Raw genomic sequence first — 18476 nt, 5'->3', positions numbered from 1 at the left:
TGAGGTACAAGATAGTCCTAATACCTATGCCATCATTTTGTTGACTAACCAGAACTACTTAATGCTTTTCATTGCATAAAACAGTGGCTCTTTACCTCCAGAGAACCAAGGCATGTTGAAGTACAAACTGTACTCCCAGAACCTCTGATTCAATAATTGGGTGTAGGACCCCATGCTGTATTTGATGGTACTGCTTTGGAGAACCCATATTTTGAGCTTCTCTGTTTCTAATGATATTAAAGGGAAACTATCATGTTCTGTATAAACAGTTACATTGCTCTAGTGACTTTAATCCTTGTTCTCCCACCTACCAAGTGCTAATTGCATGTGCTAACACACAGAGTGCCATAGATTATCTTTTAAGTTGGATAAATAGAACAGAATACAGAGAGTTGGGGTCATTGGCTAGTTTTCATAATGAGTTTATTTTTCTGTTTATTTCTTTTTGAGATTGGGTCTTACAGTAAAGTCCTTGTAGGACTGGAGTCCTATCTCAAAAATCAAAAAAGGGGATTGTAGAAGATTAATATTGAATGAAAATATAATATCAAAAGCTTATTTACTGGGATTGAAGATGTAGCTCAGTTGGTAAGAGTACTTGCTTAATGTCCTTGTATCCTTGAGTCTAATTCCTAGTTTATAAATTGGGCATAGTGATACACACTTGGAATTCCAGCACTCATGAAATGGAAACAGGAATATCAGAAGTTCAGGGCCATCCCAGGCTACACAGTGAATTCAGAGTTAGCCTAGTAGGAGACCCTTTTTTTTTTTTTTTTTTTTAAGTTATGTGTTACATGATACCATTTTTATAGTATTTGTTAGTATTGTTAAAATGACAAAAATCATAAATATGGAGGAGCAGGCTACTGTTTGCTGAGAGTTAGGAGTATGGATAGAGTCCCTGGAACTGGAGTTACAGGTAGTTGTGAGCTACTATGTGGGTGCTGGGAATCAAACCCAGGCAGGTCCTCTGGAAGAGCATCATGTACTCTTAACCACTGAGCCATCTTCCTGCTCCACTCTTTGGTGTCTTGACTGTGGAAGTGGTTCTGTGACTATATATGATGAAATTGCATTAAGTTACATATAAATACAAGTTCATATAAAACTGCTAAAATCTGAATGATCTATGGATTATATTAATTTCATCTATCTGCCTGACTATCATCTATCTGTCTAATTTTTTAAAAAATTAAAAATATTTAGAGACATTTCTGCTTTCTAGGAAGGTTGCTGTGTCTTGGTAAGTTGCTTCCCACCTTGCTAGTTTGGGATTTAAGTGTAGTACTTTTGTGGTTTCCTGTCAGGAAAATCTCCTGATGAGAATTCACTTCCATATTGCGGACGAAACCAAAGAGGATATATGTACCGCCCAACACTGCATTTCCCACCAGAAATTTGCAATGACATTGTTTGAGCAGGTAAACCTATATCTTGGGCTTTTTCTTTAAGAATCTTTTATCTGAGGGTGTAGAGTTTCAAAACAGTTCATGCCTGGCTGCTTCGCTTTTTCCCTCTGGCCCAGTGTGTGTGTACTAGCTGTGGCGCCACTTCTGACCCACTGCCATTCATCCAGATGGTGCATTACATCTCTACTACTTCCCTTTGGTGAGTTTTATGCAGTTATTTTTTTCCTTTAAGGCTCTTTTATTTTTATTTTATGTGTATGAATGCTTTATCTGCATGTATTTTTGTATACTTTACTTATTATACCTGGTACCTGCAGTGATCAGGAAGAATGTTAGAGGATCCCCTGGAACTGGGATTATAGATAGCCATGAGCTGACATGTGGTGCTAGGAACTGAACCTGGGTCCTCTGCAAGAATAGTCACTGCTTTTTAACTGTTACTTGAACCATTTTTCCAGCCCATTCTTACAGAGTTCTTTATTGTACTCTTAGGCATTCCTCCAATTGATTTTTTTTAAAGATTTATTTATTTATTTATTTATTTATTTATTTAATGTATATGAGTACACTGTAGTTGTCTTCAGACACACCAGAAGAGGGTGTCAGATCACTTTGCAGATGGTTGTGAGCCACCATGTGGTTGCTGGGAATTGAACTCAGGACCTTTGGAAGAACAGTCAGTGCTCTTCACCACTGAGCCATCTCTCTAGCCCCAATTGATTGGGTTTTAACTGAAGGCCACCTAATAGTATATATTCTTATTGCTGAATTTGTGCTGTATTATAAAACTTCAGAATTTGTAGTCTTATTTGCGGCTAGCAAGTAGAAAGAGAAATGGAGCTTCTGTGGGTTTTGGATTTGGGGACTGTGTTTGTAGGACACTGAGACTAGTCAGGACAGGGCAAATGAAAAAAAAAAATCACACATACTACACCTTTAATCCCAGTCCTTTGGAGGCAGAGGCTGGTGTATCTCTATGTTTTGGAGGGTAGACTAATTGGTCTACATAGCAAGTTCCAAGACAGCTAGAGAGAGCTACACAATGAGGCCTTGTCTTAAGGAAGGAAATGAGTTTGTATGAATGATTTTATTTTTTAGTTTAGCCATCACTTGGAATAACATCTACTACCATTACTTTCCTCCTTTCCCCATCTTGAAGTAACCAGGCTATTTGTATGTTGGAAAAGCGAGAGAAACCTTCACCAAGTATGTTTGGTGAGCTACTTCAGAATGCCAGCACCATGGGGGACCTGCGGAACTGTCCGGTGAGTTAACACTATGGGATTTAGGAGAAGGAGAACAACCTTGGCTTGTAGCATTGCTGCAGAACAGGTAGGAATGTTTGAACTAGTGCTGTGTATGTATTTCAGAGCAACTGTGGGGAGAGAATCCGGATCCGCCGTGTGTTGATGAATGCACCACAGATTATCACAATTGGGCTGGTTTGGGACTCAGACCACTCAGACTTGGCAGAGGATGTCATCCACAGTCTGGGCACCTGCCTTAAGTTGGGTGATGTATGTATTAGTTACCTTTAGTTCTGTATTGTTCATGCACTGAACAGATAGGTATGTTCTATGTGACAATTAAGATAGCATTTTGGACAGATATACTTGTGTTTCTGTGTGCAGATTCATGGGCCTCATCAGATGTATGCTCACATCACTTTTTTGAGGATGGTAGAACCCTTTCTTTTAGAAAAAGTGGCACAATTTTAACCTTGATGAACAGGATGGGCAGAACTTAGATACTGGTAAAGAAAAAAAAAAGAATCAGTTTCTATGGGATGCTCATTTTTATACCGGGATGGTGTAGAGAAATATATTCAAACATGAGAGATAGTAAGGTTAAAGGAACAATCTTTCTTGACTTTGGCAACTGAACAAGGTTCAAGTTCCTGGCCTGAACCCAAGAGTAGGAAATGAGGAAGCAATCTCTTTTGAGGTGATTGTATATGAGGACTCTAAAGAAACCACCAACAAGGCCACTCTTTTGTGAGGGGTAAGGTTTTTATTGTAGATGGTGGGAGGGGGACTGGCAAGCAGGATCTGGGGGAGTCTGCCTTGGCTACCTCTAGGACAGAGAGGAACAGAGAGAAAAGTCAAGGAGAGAGGCAGACTGGCAATTGCCAGGCCTATGGGAACAGAGAAGATGGCAAAAATAGTGGGAGAGTCCTGCCAGTTCTAAGGGGTTATGTTGTAGCAGGAGGAGGGCCCGATAGCTGGAACAGCTTGGGAACTAGCATAGGGCTCTGACCTGTTGGAAGGTTGTTCAAGTTAATAGAGAACTAGGTGCCCTCTCTGGAGATTGAAGGCCTGTAGGAATAGACAGGAATGTAATGGCTTTTTCCTGACAAGCAGAAATTTACTTTACAAGGTTCCTGAGGAATGCTGAGTGTTACTAGGGCAGAGTCCAGCTTGAGCTGAGCCCAGGTTACCATTTTGTGGGGTTAGGACCTTGTTGTATATTATTTAAATCAGGATTGCTCTTAACTCCAATTGGGCAGCCCTCAGGGCCATGCTTCATTGACCCTTAACCCATGGCGGCCTCTCACTCCTCTCCTGCCCACCTCCTCCTCCTCCCTTCTTCCTCCTCCCTCTTCCGTCTGCCCATCCACCTTTCTCTTCCTCTTCTTCCTCCTTCATATCCTCCTCTCCCCCAACCCCAACCCGTCAAGCCTGTGGAACGTAAACCCCACCTATGTCTCTTTTGCTCAGCTATTGGCTGTCAGCATCTTTATTTAACTTCAATTTACTTGGGGTCACAGTGGCTGAGTGCAGACTCCTGGTCTTGGGGGCCTGCACTTAGCATTACAGTAGACAGTAAAAGACAAATCCTCAACAGGATAAGGCAGTAATGAAATAAATTAGATGGTAATTTAGTATTTTAGAGTTTTTTTAAAAATATATTTATTTTGGGGAATGGGGAAAAAATGTGAGAGTAGGTCCCATTCTTATCACCTCCATGTCCTAAGATAGAGACAGCCAGTGTTTTCTTTCCATTCAAGAAGAACCAGAAAGTCCTGTTTCCTTTGTGCTAGTTTCTGTCTGGGATAGTCCTGTGACTAAGGAGAGTCTGTTGTTGTTTTAAATAGCCACTCTTGAGAATAAATGAATTGTCTGGGGTCATATTTTGGGTCTCCTCAAGGAATCTAACTGGAATAGGTTGTGCACACCAACATCTTAAAATAGTCTTCTTTTTGTGGTTTATATATTCTAGTTATTTCTGGCTTGGAGTCAGAATCTCATATACTCCAAGATGGACAATAGTGAGATATATAGCCTTGTTCATCCTTGAACCCCTTCTTCCTCTACCCCCTTTAGCCTTTACATAAAGAACAAAAGATAACAGGTGTGTGCTATCATGTCTGATTTTGACTTAATTATTTTGATTTATTTTCTCAACTAGGTAACTTTTTAGGTCAGAATCTCTTAACTCAAGTATTTCTGTCTCTTAACACTTGAGACAGATCTGAGCACCTAGAAATTGAAAAAATTTGAAACTTGAGAGCTGGTTTTTGTTTGTTTTGAAATTGTTCTGGCTTCTTTTATTCCTGTGAAAGAAAATATTGACTCATATTGCACAGGCTAACGTAAGGCTTACAGTCCTCTCACCTTAGCCTCTAAGTGTTAGGATTTTAGGCATGTGTCACAATTTGTATATTTTTGTTCATTTCTAATGCATAATCTGGACTAGCAAAAATATTTCAGCTTGAGGGGAGAAGCAAATTACTACTATCATCATGAAACGTTGGTGGCCGCTGGACATGGTAGTACACATCTGTGGTCCAGCAGTTGAAAAACAGAGGTAGAGGACCAGGAGTTCAGCCATCTGCAGCTATACATTGAGTTCAAAGCCAGTCTGGGCTACATCAGGCTGTATCTCTATAAAACAACAAATGCTGATGGGAGAGTGAGGTGTGGTAGTGCATGCCTGTAGACTATAGGCATGTCTATAGCACTCAGCACTCAGAAGGCTGAGGCTTAAGCATCGCCATGTGTTTGAGGCCAGACTGGCCTACATAATGTGATCACCTCCAGCAAGAGCTTTATAGTGTGGTTTGGGGGAAGGGAGAGAGATGCTGGTGGAGTCTGCTGGAGGGTTATGTTAGGTGGTCGACTGTGTGATGATGGATCTTCCTCTTCTCTATTTTTTCTTCCCATAGTTATTTTTCAGAGTGACAGATGACCGGGCCAAGCAGTCTGAACTATACTTAGTAGGAATGATCTGTTACTATGGCAAGCATTATTCTACATTCTTTTTTCAAACAAAGATCCGAAAATGGATGTATTTTGATGATGCTCATGTCAAGGAGGTAGGCATATGCAAGGATCTTGAAGTATTTGCTAACTGAAATAAAAATAAAATCACATTTATTTGTCTTCAGTTTTTATTTTGATAATTTTGAATGATTACTCTACAATGTTGGTAAGGCACACTACGTTGTGACTGCATTGGTTGTTCTTACTTTTCTTAAAAAATATTTAATTTTATTATTTTTAAAACCGTGTTTGTATGTGTATATGCACATTTGTGCTTGCCCACTTATGTGGGTGTGTGCATGTGAGTGCAAGTGCTCGCTCACAGAGTCCAGAGGAGTCAGATCTCCCTGGCTCTGAAGTTACAGGTGTTTGCGAGACATGGTGGTGGGAACTGAACTCCTGTCCTCTATGAGAGCAATAAGCAGTCTTAACTGCCGAGCCATCTCTCCAACCCCCAGTTTGTTCTTTTTCTGAATCAGGGTCCTTATCTGTAGTCCAGGCTGGCCTGGAAATGACAATGTAGTCCAGGCTGTCCTCAAACTTGTAGAAGTCCTCTTTTCTTAGCCCCCCAAATTATAGATAAGAGCTATTACACACCTGGCCTTTATCTGCTAAATGTAAGTGCATTCATTTTAAATTCTATAATAGATAATAACAAGATATGTTTTATTTTCTCAGTCTCCTCTATAGGCATTCAGTATAGTTCTGTTTTTTGTTTTTTAAGATTGTTTGTTTGTTTGTTTATTTATTTATTTCATGTATGTGAGTACACTAACTGTCTTCAGACACGCCAGAAGAGGGCATCAGGTCCCAGTGATGGTTGAGTTTTTTTTTTTTTTTTTTTTTTTTTTTTTTTTTTTTTTTTTTTTTTTTTTTTTTTTTTTGTAAAAAAAGGTCTAATAGAAAGTCAATAAGTTTAGATTTCAGATCTTTTTTTGTTTTCTTTTTTTCTATCTAATTCTAATTCTAAGAGAACTACATTAGGAAAGGAATTGTGTTTTGAATTGTGGATATGAAGTTTATTGTCATGTTCTGGTGTTTGTGGTTCAGATTGGTCCAAAGTGGAAGGATGTGGTCACCAAATGCATTAAAGGGCATTATCAGCCCTTGCTGCTGCTCTATGCAGATCCCCAGGGTACTCCAGTGTCTGCCCAAGACCTGCCTCCCCACGCTCAGTTCCTGTCATACACCAAGACATGCTACGATAGTGAAGACTCAGGTGAGCAGCCTGCTTCTCTCATCACTCCACATAGTCAGATGGTTGGGTCTCACACACAGGGTTAGCGTGTAGCTCAGAGAAAGAGGATCTGTTACAGGAAGAAAGAAATACTAACTTGTGCTCAAGCTGATTAGCATCCAATTTTGTTTTCTTGAGCTTTCAAGAGTGTGTTACTCAAATCAGCTGGCCCAATATCAAAAGTGAGAAGGCAACTATGTTTGTTTGCATAGAGATACTAAAGTAAAATTATAAGGGATGCCTCAGTAGCCTTGAACATTCTTAAAGGTTATTGATCCCTATTAGTGTTACAATGGCTTAAGGGAATTCTGAAAAAGATATATATTTATTTTATTTTATGTGTTTGAGTGTTTTGCCTGTGTGTATGTTGCACTGTGTTTATGCCTGGTGCCTACAGAATCCAGAAAAGCTCATTGAATCCTCTGGAACTGGAATTATAGATGGTTATGATCTACCATGTGGGTGTTGGAAACTGAACCCCAAGTTCTCTGCAAGAGCAGAAAGTGCTCCTTACCACTGAGCCATCTCAGCAGTCCCCGGCTTAAGTGAATTGTTAAGTACTACATCACTACAGTACTTTCTCTTGGAGGTGGAAAAGTTTTGTTTAAATTCCAGATGCAGAAATGATGGTCCTCAGTGTATGAATTACTTGTTCCAGTATAATCCAACTGTCTGGAATTGCATGATGCCTTCCTATAGAAGTAACATTGGGCTTAATGACTAATATCCCAGTATATCCCATAAGGCTGATAATATTTGAACTATACCCCTCGTAGTTTGGGTTTGATTTCTGTAAAGATACAGGGTTGGCCCTTAGTATAGTTTTGAAAGAAAAGGTACTTGCTCCATAATCTTTCCTCTTCCACTGCATCTCCTTCCTGTCTGGTCTGCTGTGTTTCTTCCTGCTGTTTTATTTTGATTTGGTTTGTTCTTTGAGACAGAACCTCACTGTGTAGCAGGTTGGCCTCTATTTCATGGTGATCCTCCTGCCTCAGCCTCTTGAATTCTGTGCTTATACCAGGTCCAACTTCATGCTTTGTACTTTTACCCAGGCCTGCTCTATTTCTTCCTTCAGTCAAGTGCTTGTTTGTCTGTTGTGTTTATTTTAGCTAAGGGTCTGGGAAAAGCCTTCTGTTGGGCATATTCACAGTAAACAGTGAATAACTGCCCCATAACTTTTCAAAGGTATTAAAAATGTGCATGTCAAGTTTTTAAAGCAACATGTGTGACAGTGTAGGAGAGAGCTTCTAAGACAGGTGGCCAGCTGGCATGTGTAGCAGACTGGCCTGGGGCTGTCATCTCTGTCGAGCTTACATCTCACAACTTTTTCATTTCTTCACTTTCCCCCATAGGTTTTCTAAAAACCCCACAGTTTTTCACAGTGGCAGGCAAAGTGAGGGCTTCAGCAAGGTAGGGACAGGGGTGGGAGGAATTGTATGTGTGTCTGGATTACCTGGAAGACGGGTGTTGGGAAGAATGGCTCTGTGGTGTATTCTTCTCACCCTCCCTTCTAGGAAGTTCTTGCTTATGGGTCTTTGTTGCATCTATCTCCTTTCCTCAGGGCTGTCACTGTTCTCTCTTTCCTTACTTTTGTATATATATCTCCCCCTTCCTTCAGGGAGGGAGCCTTCCATCTCAAGTGACACTCGAACAGATTCCTCAACGGAGAGCTATCTCTACAAACATTCTCACCACGAGTCTGTGGTCAGTCACTTCTCTTCCGATTCTCAGGGGACAGTCATCTATAATGTGGAGAATGATTCCATGTCTCAGAGCAGTCGGGACACAGGTAGGGACTTACACATAGAACCCTGCTGGTCTGATTCAATTCCTACATAGAAAGTCTCCCAAGAAAAGAAACGGGGGCAAGTAGGAATTACTATGCAAGGCAGAAAGATACTGAATTTGGGTAATTGGCTACAAAGAAATAAGATAGACCTGAGTGAGTGATAGTGCTCCACACATAGCAGCACATCAGTAAGGAGCGTGCAATGCCATTGTCAGTGTAAAGTCTGCCTTTGTCCTGGTAGTCTTTTGATTCCATAATATCTCACTAAACACCTTTTGCCTTGTCTTCTACTTGGTCATGTTTCATGCCCTGGTTTTGAATGAAGGGGTTTAAGAGAAGGCATATTTATGGGTGCTGAATACCTACTTAACCCAGTGAAAGGTTTTTGAAGGACAGAGGTGCAAAAATGGCCTCCTTATTATTGTACATTCCTTACATAAGATTTTTTTTTTTTTTTTTTGGAGACAGGGTTTCTCTGTGTAGCCCTGGCTGTTCTGGAACTCACTCTGTAGACCAGGCTGGCCTTGAACTCAGAAATCCGCCTGCCTCTGCCTCCCAAGTGCTGGGATTAAAGGCGTGCGCCACCACTGCCCGGCTACATAAGAATTCTTAAATAGTTTTTTATTCTGTGCTTGTATCAGTGGAAGGAGTCATTACAGAACACAGAAGGAAGAATGTTGAGTGACTACTGAAATGAAAAGTTGTGAGAAACAGCACAGCTAAGGCGTGAACTGTTGTCTGGTTACCTAAGGACTGGTGGGTGGTGAAGCTCATGGCTTCAGATCAGTGCTTGATATTCCTCAGTTTTTTTTTTTTCTTTTAAATTTTTATATGGATGGGTGTTTTGCCTATGTGCATATCCGTGTACCATGTGTGTGCCTAGTACCCACAGAGACCAAAAGAGGTCATTGGGTCTCCTGAAGCTGGAGTTATAGACAGTTGTGAGCTGCCATGTGGTTACTAGGAATTGAATCCAAGTCTTCCGGAAGAGTAGTCAGTGCTGTTAACCACTGGTCATTCCTTCAGTTTCCTCTATAATAACAGAATTTCAAACATTTCTAAGTAGTCAGAATGCCTGCCCACATGTATTTATCACTTAGTTTCAATAACTGTAACCCAAGACCAATATAATTTTACCTGTACTTTTACTGATGTCTTTTACTCCTCAGTTATTTTGAAGCAAATCCAAGACGTTATATTACTTCTTTTATAGATATTTTTATATGTACTACAAAAATATAACTCATTTGTAAACATTTAAAAACAGTAAAGAATGCAGGGGATGTAGTTCAGTGTGTGCCTAACATATGTGAGTCTCTGTTTGATTCCTGCCTCGGAATAAAAGGAAAGTAATTCTGCTTACAGTTGCTAAATACCAGGGAGTGATTTGCTATTGCAAGTGCTGTCTTTACTGGTTTGTGTGTTTTTTGCAAAATCAAAAGAGATCCATACATTTTGATGAGTCTTCTGTTATTTCATAATTTTTTTAAAGATTTATTTTTTTGGGCTGAGGAGATGGCACAGTGATTAAGAGCATTGGCTGCTCTTCCAAAGAATCTAGGTTCAATTCCCAGCATCCACAGGGCAGCTCACAATTGTTTGTAACTCCAGTTTTAGGGGATCTGACACCCTCACACAGACAAACATGCAGGCACCAAAACCAATGCACACAAAATAAAAATAAATTTTAAAAATTATTTGTTATTTTATGTGTATGAGTGTTTTGCCTACATGGATGTATGTTCCTGGTGCTCTTAGTGGTCAGAAGAGGGTGTTGGAACCCCTGGAACTGGAGTTACAGATGGTTGTAAGCCATTTTAGGTTACTTCTTTTTCTTCTTCCCACCCCACCACTCCCCCAGACAGGTTTTCTCTCTGTAGTCCTGGCTGTCCTGGAACTCACTCTGTAGACCAGGCTGGCCTCGAACTCAGAAATCCACCTGCCTCTGCCTCCCAAGTGCTGGGATTAAAGGCGTGCGCCACCACTGCCCAACTTAGGTTACTTCTTAATTTTACTTATTTATTTTTGATTTTTTGCATTTCTTGACAAAGTCTTGTTTTATACTGTAGATGGGTCTCATATTCAAGATGCCCTAGCTTTAGCCTCCCATGTGCTGGCATTACAGGTGTGTTATACTACACCTGGCTTTATTTATTTGTTTATTTTTAAAACTCTGAGGTAGGGTCTTGGTATGTTGCCTCGGCAACTCTGAAACTCCTGAGCACATGTGGTCCTTCTTCCTCAGTGTCACCAGTGGTTGACTACAGGCACATGCCACTGAGTAGTTTTTTTTCCCCCTTACACTTTTCCCTTGCAATTTATGGTTCAAAACTAGGTAATTTAACTTACGTATTTCCCACACTCTTAATGATGTCTTAATTGACATCATCCTTATGGTACTTGAACATTTTCTTCCATCCTGGTTTTTGTTTTGTTTTGAGACAGGGTTTTCTCTTTGTAGCCCTGACTGACTGTCTTGGAACTAGCTCTGTAGACTAGGCTGGCTTCAAAGATTTCTGCCTGCCTCTGCCTACTGATGCCAGGATTAAAGGCATGTTAAAGGTGTTCCTCCATTTCCCAGTGAAGAATAATTTTTAATAGCCTTGAAACAAAGCATCACCTATAGATGATGCCAGGTTTATGGACCTAGAAGTTTGGCTGGACTCATTGGGTTTTTTTTTTTTGAAGACTGCTATATAGATGGTGTTCCGTGCAATTGTTGTTTAAAGGCCATCTTTCTGAAATTGTGGGCCAGAGAGAAGCAACTCCTAGGAGGGAGTGATATACATATGTTATGTTTGGAGTGAGGAGAATCCCTTGTGATTTAACCTTGGTGTCATTAGTTACTGCAGTTGATGGTTTTTTTTTTTTTTTTTTTTTTTTTTTTTTTGAAAATGTTTCTTTAGGGTTCAAATAAATGAAATGGATAAAAGCAATAAAAGATTGCATGGGGCAATTGGTTGAATAGTATCCATCTTATTCCATTACTGACAACCTGAGTGCCTACAAGGCTCTATGTATACCAACATGTGAAAATAAATTTGTTAACTCTAATGCCGTTAAGAACCTGAGCAGTTTCTGTCAGGTTGTCTTCAAGCTTAATTCACCTTCTATGTTCCAGCTGCTTGGCTGATTATATTTTTTACAAATTGACCTTTCTATTTAATATAAGTTAAGCTTATACATTTGTATACTGTGGGCAGGATGGTGGGAAATTACACAAAATAAAAAGCTCCCTTGTGGTTTTTCAATGATTACTGATAAAGAATGATGAATTGCAATATTTGAGTGAAGTCAGATTTGATGAAGCATAGGTTAGAGAGGAGAATTAATGAACATTGAAATGTATTTTAAAATTCATGTTTAAAGAGGTTTTAGAACTGTGTTCTAAAGCCACCATAGTGAGAACTGTGGCCAAATAAGTAGAAGCAAATTCTGTTTTCAGTTTATGAGAGTGAGTGGTAATAGTAATGCATGCCTGTAATCTCTGTGCTCAAGAGATGGAGGCAGGAGAATTACTGTGAATTGGGGCCAGCCTGGACAATATAAAATAAAAGCGAGACCCTAACAAAACTCTGCCTCAATAAAATAAAATAAAACTCACCCATCTCAAATTTTAAAAAAGGAAGAAAGAAAAATGGAAGAAAGAATTAAAAATAAGGCCTGGCGGTTGTGGCGCACGCCTTTAATCCCAGCACTTGGGAGGCAGAGGCAGGCGGATTTCTGAGTTAGAGGCCAGCCTGGTCTACAGAGTGAGTTCCAGGACTGCCAGGGCTACACAGAGAAACCCTGTCTCAACCCCCCCCCCCCCAAAAAAAAAAAGAATTAAAAATAAGGGCTTATGACATTTTTAGATTGATTTTTAAAAATTGTTTCTTTTGTCTTTAAAAATTACCAAGCTCTAGAGATGGAGCTCAGTGCCTATTGTTCTTGCAAGGGATTGGTTCCTTAACACCACAGGGACAGAGGGGAGTTATTGATCAGCAGCTTTGGTTCTTGTTAGGTCAACTGGGAAATAAGATGAGCGTGGTTGGAGACTGATGATTGCTCAGGATATGTTAGGGATTTGGAAGGCGCCTCTGACTCCTTGGGAGTCTTACACTTAGATCAGATGGTTCTGACCCCTGCGGTTTCTGATCCATGTATATAATCAGTTTGTGGCACTGTTACAAGTCCCAAAGGGAGAATGGATTCTCAGGAGGGTAGGAGTTAGTTGCAGAAAGCAGCTTACTCCTATTTCCTTGTTCTTTCAGGACACCTGACGGACAGTGAATGTAATCAGAAGCACACATTGAAGAAAGGGTCCCTGGTAGAGCGAAAGAGGAGCTCTGGCCGTGCTCGGAGGAAAGGCGATGAGCCACAGGCCTCAGGGTACCACAGTGAAGGCAAGCTGTCTGCACTCCTGGTTCCTCCATTAAACTTCTGGTTTTCTTGCCAAACAGACTTCCCTTACTTTCTCTAGGATGAGGACATTTGTGATTATTTTAAACATCTTCATTTGTTTTATTCTCTCTGGTTTTTAGGAGAAACACTGAAAGAGAAGCAGGCTCCTAGGAATGCCTCCAAATCCAGCAGCACCAGCAGGCTAAAGGATTTCAAAGAGACAGTGAGCAGTATGATCCACAGCAGGCCTTCCTTGTCTTCTCAGACGAATGCAGGATCTCCCTGTGTAGGCAGGGCAGGAGACCAACCAGACAAGACACCACCAAGACACCTGCCTTTACACTCTCGGGGCTGGGAAACGGAGAGTACCAGTAGTGAGGCAAAATCCAGTTCTTCCAGCAAGTACCGCCCAACATGGAGACCTAAACGAGAATCTCTGAATATCGACAGCATTTTTAGTAAGGACAAAAGGAAGCATTGTGGCTACACCCAGCTTAGGACCTTTCCTGAAGAATCAGGTGAGCAGAGAATAGGGGAACAAGTGGGCTTTTAAATACAATTGATTTATGTGTTTGAAAATCCTGTGTTTTTTAGTATAGCTGGCAAGGAACATTTTTACTCTAATGGTCATGTTTATTGAAGATGACTCCAATGAATAATGTCTAGAGGGAGGGTTTAGTTATTTAGGCAAACACTAAATCTACTTTATTTTCTATACCTGTTCTTTGATTGGGGTAGCTAAAGAATTTACACCAGATGAAGTAAGCAAGTCAACTACTAACGACATTAAAGATGGTGGACCAAGCTTACAGCATAAACTCTGGGGAACAGCCCGGCCAGGCTCTCATCTTTTAGAGCAGCATCCTCGCCTAATCCAGCGGATGGAATCTGGCTATGAGAGCAGCGAAAGGAACAGCAGCAGCCCTGTCAGTTTGGATGCTGCCCCGCCTGAGAGCTTGAATGTTTACAGGTATTGTCTGGCCTTTTAATAGCAATAGTTCTTATAGCTCATTATGCCCTGCTTAAAGCAAATATACATAATAATATCTGATGTATTAAAACATTTAAAGATGACTGGAGTACCTCAGCCACATGAGCTAACCTCCTTGGAACTTCCAGCTATGGGTAGGCAAGTGAAGAGCTATGTGGTAGCACTGAGCAGCTTTCCTATAGCAACAGCGCCCTCTGTTGGTAGAAGGTGTAAAGGCAGTGGCTTTGTATTTAAAGCATTAGCTGTGCAGTAATAGTTGTTAGTGCATACTTAAACACAACATAATAAAATTGGAGTAGTACAGAGAGTGCTTACAGGGCTGGTCTTGAATTCATTTGTAGCCTAGATTGACCTTAAACTCAAGCTGACTTTTTGCCTCATTTCCAGAGTGCTGAAATGACAGGAGTGCCCTACCATACACATCATGATTGGGGTAGCTAAATATTTACAATATTACATTTTTATTTTAAAAATAGTTTAGAAGGGGCTGAAGAGATAATTTAGCAGTTAAAAGCACTTGTTGCTTTTGCAAAGGACTCAAATTTGGATCTCAGAACCCAGGTTAGGTAGCACATTCACATATACATAAATAAAAAATTGTTTAGAAAATATTTTTCAATAAAAGAATGAGTTAGTGAATTAAAACCAGAGAAGACATCTAACTTGTAACTTTTTCTGTCTTGGTTTTGGGTTTCTGAGAACCAGATTATGAAACCATTGGTAATCATAATCTCAAGGTAATGATGGCAGTTTGGTAGAGCTCATTATGCCTTGCTTAAAGCAAATATATAGTAAGACATAATAATATCTAATGTATTAAAACATTTAAAGATGACTGGAGTACCTCAGTTAAGAACACAAGCAAAAGGTACCATCATCAGTTTGGAGCTTACAGACATTCAGCAGAGATTGACAGGCAAAGACCTCTTGAGGCAGCCAGTGTGAATTCCTGATTTAGAGAAACCTGAGCGCAGAGCAGAGCAGAGAGCAGAGCAGAGAGCAGAGCAGAGAGCAGAGCAGAGCAGAAAGCAGAGCAGACACAGCAGAGCAGGAAGCAGAGCAGACACAGCAGAGCAGAGCAGAGAGCAGAGCAGACACAGCAGAGCAGACAGCAGACAGACACAGCAGAGCAGACAGCAGACAGCAGACAGACACAGCAGAGCAGACAGCAGAGAGACAGACAGACACAGCAGAGCAGACAGCAGAGAGACAGACAGACAGACAGCAGAGAGACAGCAGAGCAGAGAGCACAGAACAGAGCAGAGCATTCCTTGGCTGAGGCTTCCAAGTAAAAGAGCAAATAAGTAACACCATCAAATTGAGGGTTACAGTCATCCAGCAGACATTGGCTGGAGAAGCAGAGCTGCCAGCTGCAGCTCCCACTGAGAGAGTCCAGGTAGAGGGTCCTCTTCTGTCCTTTCTGTGGACTACCTTCTAATGACCTTTTTCTGTTGTAGGCATTTGTACATTATGGTATAAACAATAATAGCCTTGGTTGGAGATAGTCTTCTACCTTCTTAAGCTGTTAAGGATACAGTATTTTATTTTGGTGTGTTTGGCTTTAGTTAAATTATTTTTAAACGTACGTGTGTGTGTGTGTGTGTGTGTGTGCGCGCGCGCGTGTGTATGGGTCAGACAAGAACTTATGAAAGTCAGTTTTCTCTCACTACTTATGTTCCTTGGTTTGATATCAGGTCACCAGGCCATGTAGCAAGCATCTTTTACCTACTGAGCTATCTTATCAGCCCAAGGACACAATGTTTTTAACTCTCTTAGCAGCTTGATTTTTTTCTTTCTGTTTGCTGTAGTAAGCTGTCTGCCTAGGACAGGGAGTTTCAAGGAGACCAGCCAGGGCCTTGTCACCCTCACAGTGTTCTCTCTTCTCTCTCTCTCTGTCTGTCTGTCTTCCTCTCTCTTTCTTTTTTCTTTATTTCTTCCTTCCTTCCTTTTCCCTTTTTTCTTTTCCTTTTTCTTTTTCCTTTCCTTTTTCTTTCTCTAGACAGAATTTCTCTGTATAGTCTTAGTTGGCCTGGAACTCACTTTATAGACCAGGCTGGCCTTGAACTCACAGAGATCTACCTGTGTGCTAGGATTAAAAACATTCTCCATCATATTCCTCCCCAGAGTCTTTAACAAGCATAAATAGAGAATTTATCAATCAATATAATGTATATTGCAGAAGCTAGTCTCTATCCCTGCCTCCCAACAGGAGCTGATGTGCACATCATCCCCCATCCCCTGCCCTGCCCTGCCCTGCCCCACCCTCAATCTGAGAGGAATTCTTGTTCAATTCTTGTTTCTTAAGCCTGGTATTCCTAGGCTTGTTTCCTAGGCTTGTTTGTGCCTTAGCCTCAGAAGTTGCTGCACCATGGCTTTGATTGTGACCCTTGGTTCCCAGGCTTTTATTGTGTTTGCTTTCTGATTTGAATTTTAGTCTTAGGAATGTTGTTAGAAGCCACTGTTTGAAACTTTTTATACTTTGGATTCTCTTTTGAAGGGATCAAAGCACAAAGAGACCTGTTGGGTTTGTCCCTTCTTGGCGTCATATTCCAAAGTCTCATAGCAGTAGCATCCTGGAGGTAGACTCTGCAGCACCCATGACCAGCTGGACAAAGACTCAACCTGTCTCAGGTAAACAGGGTTTGGGGAACTGGATTTGACCACCTGTTCTATTCGGGAATCAACTTTATTGAGCATACTTCAGTTAGAAGACAGTTGCTTGAAAATTCCATCAAAATGTAATGTGTGTGCTAGAGAGCTAGCTTAGTTAGTGATTGTTAAACTCCATGAAGACCTGAGTTCAGTTCTCAGTATGCTGGGGAGGCATATACATGGAGCTCACTAGATAGTCAGCCAGCCAAAGCTGAGTCAGGTCCTACTGAGAGAACATGCCTCAAAAAGCACAGTGGGTGTACTGAGGATAGTAGTAGTCCAGTTTGACCCATGCCTACCAATAAGTGCACACACCATGCAAGCACACCCACCCCCAAGTGTAAGTGTGGAAGCTTTTCACACACCATGCAAGCACACCTACCCCCAAGTGTAAGTGTGGAAGCTTTTCAGCTTCTTTCTCTCAGTTTCTCTAATTTTTGTTTTTCATGGCTTCCCTGAGTGTTTTAACATTGGAAAGAATTTCGTGGAAATGAGGAGGAACAGAAATATAGTGCATGATGGTAAAAATGGTTCCATTCTTTAGAAGAGTAAGTCCTAGGGCTTTCTTTTGTATAGACAACCTCTTGAGAAATGAATTCCTCAGTGATTTGTGTTGTGAATTGTGATACCACAGAGACATGTGGGCAGAACTATGAATTAGCAATTCAATGTTTACCCACCCTTGCCTCTGTGTGAGTCTCATTTTCCAGCTGATTGATAGTTACTGAATGGTCCTTAGAGTTAGGTGGAAAGGAGTATGCAGGAACAGTAATAAAGTGTGAACTTGATTTTACCATCTGTGGTGATTGAGAGTTTTGTTGGGTATAGTAGTCTGGGCTGATATCTGTGGTCTTTTAGGGTCTGCAAGACCTCTACCCAGGCCCTTCTAGCTTTCAGAGTCTCAGATTAGAAATTGGATATAATTCTGATGGGTCTGCCTTTTATATGCTAGTTGACCTTTTTTTCCCCTTGCTGCTTTTATAATTCTTTCTTTGTTCTGTATATTTTGTGTTTTGATTATTATGTGGCTGGGGGATTTTCATTTCTAATCTAACCTGTTTGGTGTTCTGTAAGCTTCTTGTACGTTTATAGGCATCTCTTTCTTTAGGTTAGAAATTGAGGTTAGAATTTCTTTAGGTTAGAATATCATAGAAATTTTCTTCTATGGTTTTGTTGAAGATGTTTTCTGGGCCTTTGAGCTGGGAATCTTCTCCTCCTTCTATTCACAGGATGTGCTTCATCCTGCAGTGACTTGATGTGTGGGGTGTAGGGGAGTGTTGTGTTAGTGGGGTTACCCCTATAGGGGAGCTTCTCTTTCTCAAAAGAGAAGGGGAAGATGGAATGCAGGGAGGTCTTGTGTGAGGTATACTGGAAGGAGAGGAAGTTCTGATACTGGGTTGTAAAGTGAATATATATGTATATGTATATATGTGTGTATATACATATGTATGTGTATATACACACATACACACACATACTGAAGGCATAAACTTGCTTAGGTATATGTACTGACATTTGCTAGGCAGAGAAATGTATAGAAACAGGTACGCTTGAAATATTGGTTAACTTAAAGTGAAGGACTGGCAGAAAATATGCCTGCTTACTGATGAAATTATATAATGTCTTATTGTTCACATTATAATTTATTTTATGTAGAGTAACATTACTTTAAGAAACTTGTGAATGTGGGTAAACCAACTACCCTTTCTATTCTCTTCAGAAAAGTAGCACCTTTTCAGGATAATAAAAA

At 40.6% G+C, this 18476-nt stretch overlaps 1 protein-coding gene across 10 annotated transcripts in view; it reads left to right on the top strand.

The window, feature by feature from the left end:
- Usp54 (ubiquitin specific peptidase 54) overlaps positions 1-18476 on the top strand; it is a 93106-nt gene that overhangs the window by 50222 nt on the left and 24408 nt on the right. For 7 of the 10 annotated variants that reach the window (XM_076931207.1, XM_076931208.1, XM_076931213.1 and 4 more), the window contains exons 5-15: positions 1311-1424; positions 1529-1611; positions 2572-2677; positions 2783-2929; positions 5578-5727; positions 6725-6893; positions 8530-8700; positions 12954-13085; positions 13224-13601; positions 13822-14053; positions 16572-16705. In XM_076931207.1, coding sequence (XP_076787322.1) covers positions 1311-1424; positions 1529-1611; positions 2572-2677; positions 2783-2929; positions 5578-5727; positions 6725-6893; positions 8530-8700; positions 12954-13085; positions 13224-13601; positions 13822-14053; positions 16572-16705 — 1816 coding nt within the window. The remainder of the gene's footprint in view (positions 1-1310; positions 1425-1528; positions 1612-2571; positions 2678-2782; positions 2930-5577; positions 5728-6724; positions 6894-8529; positions 8701-12953; positions 13086-13223; positions 13602-13821; positions 14054-16571; positions 16706-18476) is intronic. The other 3 variants (XM_076931210.1, XM_076931209.1, XM_076931212.1) reach the window with 1 other exon arrangement.

The sequence above is a fragment of the Arvicanthis niloticus genome, chromosome 3, assembly GCF_011762505.2.
Source record: "Arvicanthis niloticus isolate mArvNil1 chromosome 3, mArvNil1.pat.X, whole genome shotgun sequence".
Classification (NCBI taxonomy): Eukaryota; Metazoa; Chordata; class Mammalia; order Rodentia; family Muridae; genus Arvicanthis; species Arvicanthis niloticus.
Note: the sequence above shows the minus strand (reverse complement) of the source record. Positions and strands in the feature narration are given on the sequence as shown.